This window comes from Triturus cristatus, chromosome 2_2, assembly GCF_964204655.1.
Source record: "Triturus cristatus chromosome 2_2, aTriCri1.1, whole genome shotgun sequence".
Taxonomy (NCBI): Eukaryota; Metazoa; Chordata; class Amphibia; order Caudata; family Salamandridae; genus Triturus; species Triturus cristatus.
In genome coordinates, this window is record NC_140582.1 from 1,252,547,406 (window position 1) to 1,252,563,526 (window position 16,121).

Below are 16,121 nucleotides of genomic sequence, written 5' to 3' on the forward strand. Positions count from 1 at the left end.
ATGGAGGCATCCAGTGGACGTATATCATTGTTAGTGCAGTAAATGGCAAATCTTTTCCATTTTGCAGTGTAGCAGGCTCTAGTAGTAGGTCTTCTGGCTTCCTTGATAATGTTCATGCAGTCTGGTGGAAGGTTAAGGTAACCGAACTCTAGGACTTCAGGAGTCAGATCGCCAGATTCAGTTGATCTGGATGTCTGATCTCTCCATGGTTCTGGGTTATTAAGGATGGGGAGAGACGTGGTTTTTGGTGTGGAACTAGTGCGAGTTCCAGTAGTGTTGTGAACCACGGTTGGCGTGCCCATGTGAGAGCTACTAGGATCAGTTTTAGACACTGCTGCCTGAGCTTGCATACCACTAGTGGAATGAGTGAGAGAGGCGGAAAAGCGTACGCAAATCTGCCTGACCAGTTCATCCATATCGCATTGCCTTTTGACTGCGGGTGCGGAAAACTGGCGGCGAAGGATGGGCATTTTGCGTTTTCGTGTGTGGCGAACAGATCTATGTCTGGCTGGCCCCATTTTTGGAAAAAGGGCAGTAGAACTTGGGGATGTAGTTCGTATTCGTGAATCTGTTGTGTCTGTCGACTTAACAGATCGGCAATCTGATTGTGAACCCCTGGAAGGTGTTCTGCAAGTAGGTATATGTTCTGAGGAATGGCCCATCTCCAAATGTTCTGTGCGAGCTGGGACAGCTGCAGAGAATGTGTGCCTCCTTGTTTTTGTATGTAATACATGGCTGTCATGTTTTCCGTCAGGATGAGCACAGCCTTGTTCTGCACATGTAGTTAGAAAGATTTTAGTGCTAGGAATATTGCTAGTAGTTCTAGGTGATTGATATGGAGCACTTTTTGTTGAGTGGTCCATTTGCCCTGAGTGGTGTGCCCAAGGATATGGGCTCCCCATCCTGTGAGTGATGCGTCTTGTCAGCACTATCTGTGGAAGAGGCTCAAGGAACAGCCGCCCTTTGGACAAGTTATGTTCCACCACTGTAGAGAGCGATGTGTGCGGCTGTCCACCAACACCAGATCTGTAAGTTGTCCTTGAGCCTGGTTCCACTGACGTGCTAGACATTCCTGTAGGGGACGCATTTGCAGTCTTGCATAAGGCACAGTTAAGATGCAAGATGCCATCATGCCTACGAGTTGCATGACCACTCTGGCTGGAAGAGAGTGTTGGTTTTGAAATTTTGTGAAAAGAGTTTGTATACTGGCTATCCTGGCTGGGCTAGGCTATGCTAGCGCTGTGGAGGTGTTTATTGTTGCTCCTAGATATTGGTGTATATGCGAGGGCTGGAGATGCGATTTGGGGTAGATGATGGTGAACCCCAAGTTGTGTAGCATTTGGATGGTTTGGTGAGTGTGTAGAACACATTGGTCGAATGATTTTGCTTTTATCAGCCAGTCGTCTAGATATGGGAAGACATGAATCTGTTGATGTGCTGTTACTACCGTAAGACATTTTATGAATACTCTGGGTGCGGTGGTCACTCCAAATGGAAGGACTGTGAACTGGTAGTGTTGTCCGTCCACCACAAACCTTAGGTACTTCCTCCTGTGAGCAGGATGTATGGGAATGTGGAAGTAGGCGTCCTTGAGATCTAGTGTGGCAAGGAAGTCGCCTTGTAGCAGCGGGAGAACTTGCTGAAGAGTGATCACATGGAAATGATCTGAGTGTATATACAGATTTAGGGGTCGGAGGTCGACTATTGGTCTCAGAATCCCGTCTTTTTTGGGGATTAAGAAGTACAGCGAGTATACCCCTGTTCCCTGATGTTCTAAGGGAACTGGCTCTATTGCGTGCTTTTGAAGCAGTTAGAGAACCTCTTGTTTGAGTAGCGTAAGATGGTCTGCGGACATTTGGGGCTGTTTGGGTGGTATGTGTGTGTGGGGGGGTAGCTGTAAGTTCCAGGCAGTAACTATACTGGATAATTTGTCTTACCCACCTGTCTGTTGTGATGGAATTCCAGACAGGTAGGAACTGTGTTAGTCTGCCCCCGACTGGAGTGGAATGGTCTGGGGGGGAGGGGAGGAAAGTCAATGTTTTGTGGCAGGGGAGGTGCGAGTGTTATTACCTCAGCCTCTTCCTTTGTTGATGTTCCCTCTGTACCCACCTCTAAAATATCCTCTACTGGGGGATGTTTGTGTAGTGGCTTTAAATGAAGATGAGGTGCCTGTGCCCATGTTTTTGGAGGCTCCTCTATAGAAGGAGCGATGAAAGGAGCCACATGTTTGTGGAGACTGTAACGCTCCCATGGACTTAGCAGTCTCGGTGTCCTTTTTCATTTTTTCAAGGGCAGTGTCTACAGCCGGCCCAAATAGGTGTTCTTGTTTGAATGGCTGACTGAGTATGGTGGTTTGGACCTCCTGCTTAAAGCCTGAAATGCGTAGCCAGGCATGTCGTCTAAGGAAATCTTCCTCTGGTGCGTCGGAGTGCATTGTAACACCATGATAAAGTGCATCTCTATTTAATAATTGGCCAAACCCCAGGTGATCATCTGGGGGAGAAGGTTTTGAGGGATATGGCTGTGGCTCTGGGAGGTCTGTTGGGATAGGGAATGCCCAATCATCAAGTGGTGAGGTATCTGGATCCGTGAACGGGTCATTAGGATCCCCCCCCCCCCCAGATCAATCATCATCATCATCATCTGGAGGTGGTGTATGTGGTGGAGAAGTTACAGGTAAGGGTGGTGTAGGCAGAGGAGGTGGGTTAGAAGGCAGTGTAGGAGAAGAAGGGGGCATACGCGATGTTGCAGAGTCCTTCTTGTGTACAGAAACTGGAGCAGATGGTGTGTCCAGTTTTAGTTTTTTACATGGCACAGCCGTGACATGTCCAGGTTTTGGGTTGATATAAATCTTTTTCTGCCTTGGATCAATAGGATCTGGGTGAAAAAGTTCCTGTTCCTCGGTAACGGCTTTTAGTGCAGATTTTTTCGGTACCGAGTGAGGCTGTGGTTGATCCTTATAGGTTTTGGCCTTAGGAGGCGTATCAGAGGCTTTAGCCGTTTGTTTCGGTGCCGAGGATGTTAGTTTCGGAACCAAAGCTGGATCTTTAGGCTTGGGAACGTTCGAAGCCGGCTTATCTAGGGGCCTCGGCGTTTTCGGGGCCGATTTGGAGGTGGAAGGCATCGGAGCCGATTTCGGAGCAGAGTGTTCTTTTGGCTTCGGTGCCGAAGGTGCCGGCGGGACAATTACATGCGGATTGCTCGGTCCCAAGCTACCGGAATGCTTGTCTTTTTTCTTCGGAGCCGAGCCCGGAGGCAGGGCTTCTGAAGGATGTTTTCGGTCTCTATTGGGGCCAACAGGCGAAGTCTTGACCACTGCCTTTGGTTTTGGAGGGGTTGGGGCAGGGGCAGTAGATGATTTTGAGATCCTCGGAATCTTCCTCCGGGACATCGGAGCCTTCATCAAAGATGTCCTCTTGTTCCGGAGCTGGTCTCTGTGCCATGATGTGTCGTCTAGCACGTCGATCTTGAATCGTCTTTTTCAATCGAAAGGATGCACAGGTTGGACAGCTGGACTCGTCGTGTTCAGGTGATAGGCACAGGTTGCAGACCTTGTGATGGTCACTGTGCGGAAATTTAGCTCCACACTGGGGGCATTTTTTATGAGCCGTAGGCCTTATGGCGTGGATAGGCCCAGCGGCCCCCGTCGACGTCCGGAATCGAGCCGATGAAGTCGGGTCGAAGATGAAAATGATTCGATGGTTTTTCTGTAAGTTTTGCGCTTCGAGAAAGTTTGAAATTGAGATTTCCAACTGGAGCCGAAAAGTTGTATCCGAACCAAATGGCGGAAAAAAACAATCTAACGATGGAATTGATGCCCATGCGCACTATCGTCCAAGGGAGGAGTCACCTATCCCGTGACTACAAAGACTTCTTCCAAGACAACAACAACGTGCAAGCACCCGAGCCCAACACCAGATGGCTATCTACTATGCTAGTGTGTGATCTGCAGCTCATATGCCTCGAACATATACATATATTAATTCTGTGTTCCCTTTTTAAAACTACATTTTCACACAATGAACAGCTTTCTAGATTTGTGTAGCTTAAATATTAGTCCACACTTAACAAAAGATATTTCGATAACGCAAGACTAGAAGTTTAAAAACTATCCCGGCACTCCTCTTGTATATATACAAAGATTTCAAGGAGCCTTTATCCATGACATCATTCATATCTTATCCAAGTTCTAGGAAAGTAGATGAATAAATGTTTAGGTGCTAAAAAGATATTTTTTTGTCCAATTGCTGCATTAGAATCAAATTCCATACCAAACTTCATAAATAACTTTCACAGTCTGTGTCTCAAACACCCGGCTCACTAACTCGCACTCAGGAGCAAGTCCATAAAACACAGAGCTGCTCCTAAACCTACCACACTCTAGGCCGAGTCCATAAAGCACAGAGCTGCTCCTGAACTTACCTCACTCTGACCCAAGTCCATAAAACACAGAGCTCCTCCTGAAACTTCTACACTCAGACCCAAGTCCATAGAACACAGAGCTGCTCCTGAAACCATCACACTCAGACCAGAATCCATAAAGCACAGTGCTGCTCCTGAACCTACTTCACTCTGACCAGAGTCCATAAAACACAGAGCTGCTCCTGAAACGATCACACTCAGACCCGAGTTCATAAAGCACAGTGCTGCTCCTGAACCTACCACACTCAGACCCGAGTCCATAAAACACAGAGCTGCTTCTGAAACTATCACACTCTGACCAGAGTCCATAAATCACAGTGCTGCTCCTGAACCTACCTCACTCTGACCCAAGTCCAAAAAACACAGAGCTGCTACTGAACCTACTTCTCTATGAACCATGTCTATAGAACACAGACCTGCTCCTACCTCACTCTGACCCATGTCCATCCATAAAGCACAGAGCTGCTCCTGAAAATACCACACTCTGACCCAAGTCCATCAAACAAAGAGCTGCTCCTGAACCTACTTCTCTATGAACCAAGTCTATAGAACACAGACCTGCTCCTACCTCACTCTGACCCATGTCCATCCATAAAGCTCCTGAAACTACCACACTCTGACCCAAGTCCATAAAACAAAGAGCTGCTCCTGAACATATCACACTCTGACCAGAGTCCATGAAACATAGACCTACTCCTGCCTCACTCTGACCCCAGTCCATCCATAAAGCACAGAGCTGCTCCTGAACCTACTGCACTCTGACCCAATAATTTTGTACATGCGACTTGTTCACGGCTAGGTAAGAATAAACAATACGATAGCTCACATTACTTGTAATTAGCATCCATTTGTCTCGCAAAAACAAATGTGCTACCAGAGGAAAAATTCATAATAAGTGCCTGTTCGTGCATATAATGGAGTGACATTACAATTCAGGTGTAAACAAAGTCTAGAAAGAATTTACACAAATCCGTCCATTTTTGTCCGGAATTAAAGTGCAACGTGAACTTGAAAGTTTATGTGATGGGATGTAGTTCTATATGTATATAGACAGGTAGAGACCCTCGCTTTTTTACAATGAATTTTAATTAAACCTGTAAATCTTACTCCACTTTCAGCCACCGAAACCAGTATTTAAAACCAATGTATACGACATGATTTACACCGTGAACAATAAGATCGGTCGAATTACGAGATGAATAGAATAAGATTTCTCTCCCAGATTTACGTAATGCCTGAAGTTCACACAATTGGCATTTGCAGATTTTCTGTAGTGTTATGGGCATTGCCAATGGAAGGGGTGCAGCACAATATGGGTGAAACTAATATGGGGACATCTACGAACAGTCATGTTACGCGAACACCTAATGATACCTTAAGTCATTTCGGTACTATCATGCAACCTCTCACTTATGAACATGTATACAGGGGCAGATGTAGATAAATACCGCGTCAAGCGCTAAATTTTGCCCGTTTAAAGATGGAGGTTGCTCTAATCGTCCACTTTCCCCCTTTTTTTAACACTATAATTATATAAAAAACGTTTTGCTTTTTATTACTTTTGTTAAACATTCTGGGGGTTATCACCAATGAAAAATAAATGTATATGGATAAATACTGGGGCAGACACTGGAGTATTCTCATGTATTCTTGAGCCTTTTTCCTGTTCAAATATGGAGTTGGTCAACTACTGCCCACGTGATCACGCGCTTTGGACGTGATCACGTGATCCTGCGGGGTTACTCATCAGGACGTGTCTTTGAACAATGCCGGCACAAGCACTCGAGGATTCCGGCGTAGAGACTAATACATGGAACGGCGGCACACTTCTCTCAAGAAAGAACTGTACCCAGCGGCCATCTTGACAGGACGAAGTCTACCATCCTGTACACTGGGTCGCAGCACGATTGGAAGTGTGCGACTATGAGGAGCGGAGCGAGCGCCGAGAGCTGTGCTGGGGTATGGTGATCTTCTCGAGGCTCTCGGTGCCCTTCATTCCACCTTGGTTCACGGCGCCTGGGTATTGGGGAGTAAGCTTGATGGGGTGGCATCAGCGTCGGAACAGTTGCTGCCTGCCTGTCCCCAGGTACACGGGGACTTCCTACACCGCACACAGGAGGACAGTGTCGTGGCCGCCCCTGTGGATAGTGACCAGCTGGAAACTCCGGACAGTATCTCAACGTGTGATCGGCTGGCTGTGGGTCTGGTCTGTCCCGGAGGTCTTGGACCTGAGTGGGGGGGGGTGGCCTTGTCCCGTGCGCGGCCTCCGGCAACCCAGGCAACATTCCAGCAACGGTCGCCTGCTCTGGCTGATTTCGCCTTCTTGGACCTTGTGTGCAGTGCAGATCCTGGGGCAGCACTGGGAAAGACGACTCTCCATACTGCTGACTGTGTTGGTGATCAGAGACTTCCACCCTACCTGTGTGTGTCGCTTCCTGTTCTTTTTTGGATGCTCCTCTCCCTTGTTACATTGTACATGGCACTGGGTCGATGGGTATGCATGGGTAGATTCGCAAAGAGTGGCCAAGGTTAAGGCTGATCCTTCAGAGGTAGTCATCTAATAGGCGGGCGGGCTCTGGGGTTGCGTGCTCTCACGGCATAACTGTTAGTGTAATAGGCGCATAATGCTCCCCATTCTTCTTTGATTTGGTCGATTCGGTGTTGCTTATTGTTTGCTTTGGGGGGAAACAAATTGTGCGGGAGGGAGAAGCCGGGGGCATGTTTTGAAGGCCCTCCTCCAGTTTATTAATATTCTCTCTACCCCCCCGTCTGGTGGGGTTCTTTTCTTACTCCTCTTTCTCTGTTTCTTCTATATTTCGGGTCTGGTTCCGGGGCGACAGGCACGCTGCTGGGGGGGGGGCCGTACTCATCTGCAGAGGTGCAGGGTGGGGGGTTGGGGGAGGGGATCCTTTAGTCTTTAACCCTTTTTTTCCATGGCCTCCTTTTTCTTCTCTTATACTTCTTTGTCTTTCTTTTCTGGGATCAGCATGGTAGAACTCCTTCGTCGTTAATCGCTGCGTTTTCATGTGTGCCACAATTTCCGTGGTGTTTTCTGGGTTTTAGGGCAGGGGACTGCAGGCGCAAATGGCCGTGATATTCCTCCACATCCTGAACTTTTTGTTTCAGCGCCATTGACTAGATAAATTGCTGTCTATTGTTGACGTTTATTATTGTACCTGCCATTTCTTGCTGCCGGGAAACTGTTTGGCACCTGATCCTTCCATCCTCCCTTATTATAAAATGAAAACCTTTTGTATCCTGGTCTCCTACTTGGGCTGTTCAGTGGCCGAGAGTATACCAGCATGGAGATTCTGCTCCCCGAGGTGCTGCCTGTGATAAATATTGATTTCTGTTACTCGGACTGCTTAGCGGCCGGCCCCGGGGGTTGTAGGCCCATACTTGTTATTGGTTGAAATGTCAATAAAGGTTTTTCAAAAAAAAAAGAAAAAAAAAAAAAGAAAGAACTGGTTGCTTTAGGTTTGGTTATGCCGCGACAGGGCGCGGATCTATGATGTTGTACCACCAAATATAAGTTTTTTTTAGTGAATTACCCTGTTGGTAAGCCAGGTCGTTTTTGTATTTCCCTCATAGATTTGGCAGCCTTTTCACAGAGAAAACGAAGTAAACTTGCCCAGCAGAGCTTAATTATACATTTTTGGAGCACACCCCACGCCACAGGATTAATGTGGCCTGGAATTATCGCCACATTAGAAGTATGTATAAAAAGGTTGTTTTCGGGGGCACATGCACTAAGTGCAGCATATATTTATCAAACGGATCATTAGAACATAGAATTGATATATGTATATGCTTTTGTATTTTTTCACAGACTGCAATACAGTATTACCGTTCAGGTTGGTTGTCTCGTATTGAGATACAAGTGCTTACCAAATGTTTAGAGATCTAATAATTTGGAGATTAAGGTGGTGGTTCCTTGTTTTGGTCACTGGGTGACACACTGATGATTCTTTTTCTTTCTTTTCCGACAACTTGGTGCATAAAAGATATATAGAACTACATCCCATCACATAAACTATCAAGTTCATGATGCACTTTAATTCCAGACAAAAATGGACGGATGTGTGTAAATTCTTTCTCGACTTTGTTTACACCTGAATTGTAATGTCACTCCATTATATGCACGAACAGGCACTTATTTTGGATTTTTCCCCTGGTAGCACATTTGTTTTTGCGAGAAAAAAGGATCCTAATAACAAGTAATGTGAGCTATCATATTGTTTTTTCTTACCTAGCCGTGAACTTCGCATGTACAAAATTACTGAGGCGACGAAACACGTGTTGGCTTAAGAACGTTTAACTTACTGAAAACTTGAAGATTGATTAAAGAAAGAAAAAAATCGACTGATTGATCTACTGTTTATATGTGAATAACATCTGAAAAACCATGATTTGAATGTACGTGTGCTGGGGTTTAACAATCACTGTATCTTGTTGCTTATGCCACAAAAACTTAGGGTTCTCCCTAACCCTTCAGCATCGTCATCACTCAGAACCTCACCGTAAAATATCTAGTAAAACCACCTATTGGTGCCTATACCCTATTACCCATTCCACCTAACCTCGCTTTAAAAATGCACTCTGACCCAAGTCCATAAAACATAAAGCTGCGCCTGAACCTACCACACTCTGACCCAAGTCCATAAAACACAGAGCTGCTCCTGAACCTACCTCACTCTGACCCAAGTCCATAATACACAGAGCTGCTCCTAAACATACCTCATTCTGATCCAAGTCCATAAAAAATAAAGAGCTGCTCCTGAACCTACCACACTGTGACCCAAGTCCATAATACACAGAGCTGCTCCTGAACCTACCACACTGTGACCCAAGTCCATAATACACAGAGCTGCTCCTAAACATACCTCATTCTGATCCAAGTCCATAAAAAATAAAGAGCTGCTCCTGAACCTACCACACTGTGACCCAAGTCCATAATACACAGAGCTGCTCCTAAACATACCTCATTCTGATCCAAGTCCATAATACACAGAGCTGCTCCTAAACATACCTCATTCTGATCCAAGTCCATAAAAAATAAAGAGCTGCTCCTGAACCTACCACACTGTGACCCAAGTCCATAATACACAGAGCTGCTCCTAAACATACCTCATTCTGATCCAAGTCCATAAAAAATAAAGAGCTGCTCCTGAACCTACCACACTCTGACCCAAGTCCATAATACACAGAGCTGCTCCTGAACCTACCTCACTCTGACCCAAGTCCATAATACACAGAGCTGCTCCTGAACCTACCTCACTCTGACCCAAGTCCATAATACACAGAGCTGCTCCTAAACATACCTCACTCTGACCCAAGTCCATAAAACACAGAGCTGCTCCTGAACCTACCTCACTCTGACCCAAGTCCATAATACACAGAGCTGCTCCTGAACCAACCTCACTCTGACCCAAGTCCATAATACACAGAGCTGCTCCTAAACATACCTCACTCTGACCCAAGTCCATAAAAAACAAAGAGCTGCTCCTGAACCTACCACACTCTGACCCAAGTCCATAAAACACAGAGTTGCTTCTGAACCTACCTCACTCTGACCCAAGTCATTAAAGCACCGTGCTGCTCCTGAACCTGCCTCACTGTGACCCAAGTCCATAAAGCACAGAGCTGCTTCTGAACCTACCGCACTCTGACCCAAGTCCATAAAGCACAGAGCTGCTTCTGTGCCTACCTCTAGATTAGCAACAGAAACAAACAGGTGTATGTTCCACATTTCACACTGGACCAGGAGTGAAATGAATGCCAGCTGCTTGTTCAGCGCCTCGAGGTGGATAGCTCAGGGCCTCCCAATAGCTTTCCTATTAAGTTACCACTGGTGGTTTTGGTAGCAGCACCCTGAAGTAGTATCTTTTCCTCAAATAAATGCCCACTGGGACACCTCTGGGCAGATATGTTAACATTAGAATCACAGAATAACCCGCACACAGCCTGTTAAATGACAAAGACCAATCACGGCCGCTGCCGCTTCATTAATCAACACTTGCTAATGTTCCTTAAACAAAATGTTCTCATCTAGATTTCCACGAAGAGACTGTCCCAGGGCTTCACTATCTAGATGCCAAATGAAGTTACTAGTTTTACAACAAATGAAGATGGTCTGAGTTTTACGAATGTTAAAAAACAACTTCTTTACACCATTGTTGTTGTTTAGCCTAGCACCAAGACTGACCAGATGCAGAGAGGCACCCCAAAGTCAGGAAGAACCAGTTAACCTGCAAACTAGCCCCAGACTGGGGCAGAGCGGCACATACCTGCCATGACTGCTGTTGACTGCTGCGCCGGCTCGAAGGGGCATTTCCCACGACCGCTCTCCTGATGGTCCACTGCAGCAAACTGCTGGATATCCTGAAAGAGAGAGAAGGGGGCCACCCATCAAGAGTCAGCTAGAAGAATGAAACAGGCATGGGGAGTAAGAAAACAGGAAGCATCAACACGTAAAATATAAAGAAAGACAATAAAAACAGGCGAGCACAAGAAAGAATGAGTAAACCGAGAGAATAAGAGGTATATATAGACAGAGAGAATAAGAGGTAGGTGTAAACAGAGAATAAGACCCAATCAGGTTTCAGACACTGCACAGAAACAGCCATTCTGCACATCGTAGACGACGCCCTCCTCGCTTTTGACAGTAATAAAACCTGCCTACTAGTCCTTCTCGACCTCTCATCAGCCTTCGACACGGTCAATCACAACAAAATACGAAGAAGACTGGAAATGAGGTTGGGTTTATCGGGCACAGTCCTTCAATGGTTCAAATCTTTTTGGAAAAACAGAACGCAATCATTCATGGTAAACAAAAATCTCTCCCCCTCTTCATCCAACCTTCTAGGAGTACCACAAGGCTCAACCCTATACCCCGCACTATTCAACCTCTATGTCGAACCTCTAACCGATCTACTACAGCAGGCGAATATCTCCTACCACATGTACCCGGACGACACTCAACTGTACATCAAGATCTCCTCTGTGGAAGAGATAAGAATGATGAATCAAGCTCTCGAAAAGACTGTCGAATGGCTAACGACCAACTTCCTCAAGCTAAACTCACACAAAAAAATAAATTCTCTTAATCTCACCCCTAATAACTCCCTGGAGACAAAGGAATGGACTAAGATGATCACTGCTCTGAATTGCACGCCGACTCTGGTGGACTCCACCAAATCGCTTGGAATCACACTAGATAAGAACCTTAACATGCAAACACACATCAACCTGCTGGATAAAAATACCCGTTTTCACCTCAGTTATCTCAGAAAAATGAAACCATTCATTGAGAACCACGACCTCAAAACGGCAGTGCAGGCCCTGGTCATCTCGAGATTGGAGTACGGATGTACCACCCTTGCCGGGCTTCCCAAAATCTGAACAGCCCCTCTTAAAGACTGTCTCAATGCAGCAGCACGACTCCTAACAGGACCCAGAAAATTCGACCACATCTCGCCACACCTGAAGGCACTCAACTGGCTTCCCTATGAAGCTAGAATCCACCCAAAGATGGCTTGCACTACCCATAAAGCCCTACACCACAATACTCCACAGTACCTATCCCAAAAACGTACCTTATCTGGAGGAAACAGACATTCAAGGAGCTCCGACAATCTATTCCTGAAACCTTCTCGTTTCAGCAAGAAAAAAACATCTGACAGAGCCTTCTCTGGAGCGGCACCAAGAATATGGAACTCGCTACCACCATCAGAAAAATCTCTACTACACCACTATTCGAAAGGGAAGCAAATCTTTCCTGGTGTGCAAATTCCTCCCCTAACTTGGCACATTCCTCACCATATGGGACCGCAACTCCACACCAGCTCTCACTGAATTGCATGGAACTGAACCAGTCTACGACTCCAAATTTGTCCCTCCACACCTCTTAATGACATTGTCGCCCCGTTGTCTTACACATGCCCGAACTTGTTATACTACTCAGAACAAACTGCCTCCCTTTTTGTATCTGTTGCCTGCCAAACGTTTTTACAAATATTTTGATACCTTATCTGCTCCGTCAGTGCAAATGTTTCTACAATTACCATGTTTCTTTGTAAAGCGCTCTGATACCCTTTCATGGGTCTTGTTCGCACTATAGAAAACTCTAAAAATAAATAAAAATATAGATGCAAACAGAGGCAGGTGTAAACTGAGAATAGGAGGTAGATGTAAACAGAGAGAATAAGAGGTAGGTGTAAACAGAGAGAATATGAGGTAGGTGTAAACAGAGAGAATAAGAGGTAATGTAAACAGAGAGAATAAGAGGCAGATGTAACAGAGAATAAGAGGTAGGTGTAAACAGAGAGAATAAGAGGCAGGTGTAAACGGAGAGAATAAGAGGCAGAAGTAAACGGAGAAAATAAGAGGCAGGTGTAAGCAGAAAGAATAAGAGGTAGGTGTAAACAGAGAGAATAAGAGGCAGATGTAAACAGAGAATAAGAGGTAGGTGTAAACAGAGAGCATAAGAGGTAGGTGTAAACAGAGAGCATAAGAGGTAGGTGTAAACAGAGAGAATAAGAGGTAGATGTAAACAGAGAATAAGAGGTAGGTGTAAACAGAGAGAATAAGAGGTAGGTGTAAACAGAGAGAATAAGAGGTAGGTGTAAACAGAGAGAATAAGAGGCAGGTGTAAACGGAGAGAATAAGAGGCAGAAGTAAACGGAGAAAATAAGAGGCAGATGTAAACAGAGAATAATAAGAGGTAGGTGTAAACAGAGAGAATAAGAGGCAGATGTAAACAGAGAATAAGAGGCAGATGCAAACAGACTAGTTTGCTCTTTGGAGTTGAACTCCCCAACGCTCCTCCACATTCCGCTCTGAAGAACATCTCGTCCTTCGTGGGAAGAGAAGACAGTACTCCACGTAGATGGTGAATCATATCTGGTTCAGAAGATCAGCACAGAAAATAATTCCCCTTCACTTAACTGGTGCCTAGGTATGGGCTTCCAATTTATAATGTACATCCCTTCCCCTCCCCTCCGTACAAACTGGAGGTAACTCCTGAGCACTGGGTGTACTGAGCTGAGCAAGGAGGCTAAAAAGTAGGATAATGATATTGCTGTGGAAACAGTTCTTTCCAGGCTACATCCTTCCACGATCCACATCCGCTGGGAACAGCCAATGAACACTTCTAAGTCATCACAGCCAATGACCGCTTCTGAGTCATCACAGCCAATGACCGCTTCAGAGTCATCACAGCCAATGACCGCTTCAGAGTCATCACAGCCAATGACCGCTTCAGAGTCATCACAGCCAATGACCGCTTCAGAGTCATCACAGCCAATGACCGCTTCAGAGTCATCACAGCCAATGACCGCTTCAGAGTCATCACAGCCAATGACCGCTTCAGAGTCATCACAGCCAATGACCGCTTCAGAGTCATCACAGCCAATGACCGCTTCAGAGTCATCACAGCCAATGACCGCTTCAGAGTCATCACAGCCAATGACCGCTTCAGAGTCATCACAGCCAATGAACGCTTCAGAGTCATCACAGCCAATGAACGCTTCAGAGTCATCACAGCCAATGACCGCTTCAGAGTCATCACAGCCAATGACCGCTTCAGAGTCATCACAGCCAATGACCGCTTCAGAGTCATCACAGCCAATGACCGCTTCAGAGTCATCACAGCCAATGACCGCTTCAGAGTCATCACAGCCAATGACCGCTTCAGAGTCATCACAGCCAATGACCGCTTCAGAGTCATCACAGCCAATGACCGCTTCAGAGTCATCACAGCCAATGACCGCTTCAGAGTCATCACAGCCAATGACCGCTTCAGAGTCATCACAGCCAATGACCGCTTCAGAGTCATCACCCAATGACCGCTTCAGAGTCATCACCCAATGACCGCTTCAGAGTCATCACAGCCAATGACCGCTTCAGAGTCATCACAGCCAATGACTGCTTCAGAGTCATCACAGCCAATGACCGCTTCAGAGTCATAACAGCCAATGACGGCTTCAGACACATAACAGCCAATGAATGCTTCAGAGTCATAGCAGCCAATAAATGCTTCAGAGTAATCACAGCCAATGACCGCTTCAGAGTCATCACAGCCAATGACCACTTCAGTCATCACAGCCAATGACTGCTTGTGAGTCATAACAACCAATGTACGCTGCTGAGTTATAACAGCCAATTAACGCTTTGGAGTTATAACAGCCAATGACCACTTCAGAGTAATAACAGCCAATGACCACTTTAGAGTCATATCAGCCAATGACCACTTCAGAGTTATAACAGCCAATGACTGCTTGTGAGTCATAACAACCAATGTACGCTGCTGAGTTATAACAGCCAATTAACGCTTTGGAGTTATAACAGCCAATGACCACTTCAGAGTAATAACAGCCAATGACCGCTTTAGAGTCATATCAGCCAATGACCACTTCAGAGTTATAACAGCCAATGACTGCTTGTGAGTCATAACAACCAATGTACGCTGCTGAGTTATAACAGCCAATTAACGCTTTGGAGTTATAACAGCCAATGACCACTTCAGAGTAATAACAGCCAATGACCGCTTTAGAGTCATATCAGCCAATGACCGCTTCAGAGTCATCACAGCCAATGACCGCTTCAGAGTCATCACAGCCAATGACCGCTTCAGAGTCATCACAGCCAATGACCGCTTCAGAGTCATCACAGCCAATGACCGCTTCAGAGTCATCACAGCCAATGACCGCTTCAGAGTCATCACAGCCAATGACCGCTTCAGAGTCATCACAGCCAATGACCGCTTCAGAGTCATCACAGCCAATGACCGCTTCAGAGTCATCACAGCCAATGACCGCTTCAGAGTCATCACAGCCAATGACCGCTTCAGAGTCATCACAGCCAATGACCGCTTCAGAGTCATCACAGCCAATGACCGCTTCAGAGTCATCACAGCCAATGACCGCTTCAGTGTCATAACAGCCAATGACCGCTTCAGTGTCATAACAGCCAATGACCGCTTCAGTGTCATAACAGCCAATGACGGCTTCAGAGACATAACAGCCAATGACCGCTTCCGAGTCATAACAACCAATGTGCGCTGCGGAGTTATAAGAGCCAATGAACTCTTAGGAATCATTTCTAACGTTGAATTGTTGAAGCAAGGTTCTCCACAAGCTCTTTAAAGGAGACAGGATGTTATGATGAAGGTTTGTATTATTGTTATCCTAGGTGCACCTGCCCAAGCTGGACCTGCACTCTGTGCACCTGCCCTAGGCGGACCTGAACTCAGTGCACCTGCCCTAGGCGGACCTGCCCTCAGTACACCTGCCCTAGATCTATCTGTCCTCTTTGCACCTGCCCTAGATGAACTTGCTCTAGGTGCACCTGCCCTAGGCACACCTGCCCTAGCTGTTGGGGTTTTATGAGCACTTCTCTTCTATTTGGACTCCGTACATTCTGTAACACTGGCACACATTGGCTGTTTGTTTAGAATGAACTCAAAGGCTCTAGTAAGAAACTATGGAACACTGTTCCTCCTCCAACTGATCACCATCGGCTTCCACTGCCCTTTACAGCACAGTGTGGAAGAAGCCCATGACTCCAGAGGAGGGACTCTCGAAGGATAAACCTCGGTTTCCTCTCGTTGGGAATCTATGTGGTCTTTGGATGCCGCAAACCTAGACACAGGAATCCGGCTCACAGGCACCGGACTGCGAACAGCTGGCACTCTCTTTTAA

At 46.1% G+C, this 16,121-nt stretch overlaps 1 protein-coding gene across 1 annotated transcript in view; it reads right to left on the reverse strand.

Annotated features, from left to right (window-relative positions):
* SEMA4F (ssemaphorin 4F) overlaps positions 1-16,121 on the reverse strand; it is a 260,658-nt gene that overhangs the window by 54,144 nt on the left and 190,393 nt on the right. The window contains exon 5 of the mRNA XM_085642982.1: positions 10,710-10,803. Coding sequence (XP_085499108.1) covers positions 10,710-10,803 — 94 coding nt within the window. The remainder of the gene's footprint in view (positions 1-10,709; positions 10,804-16,121) is intronic.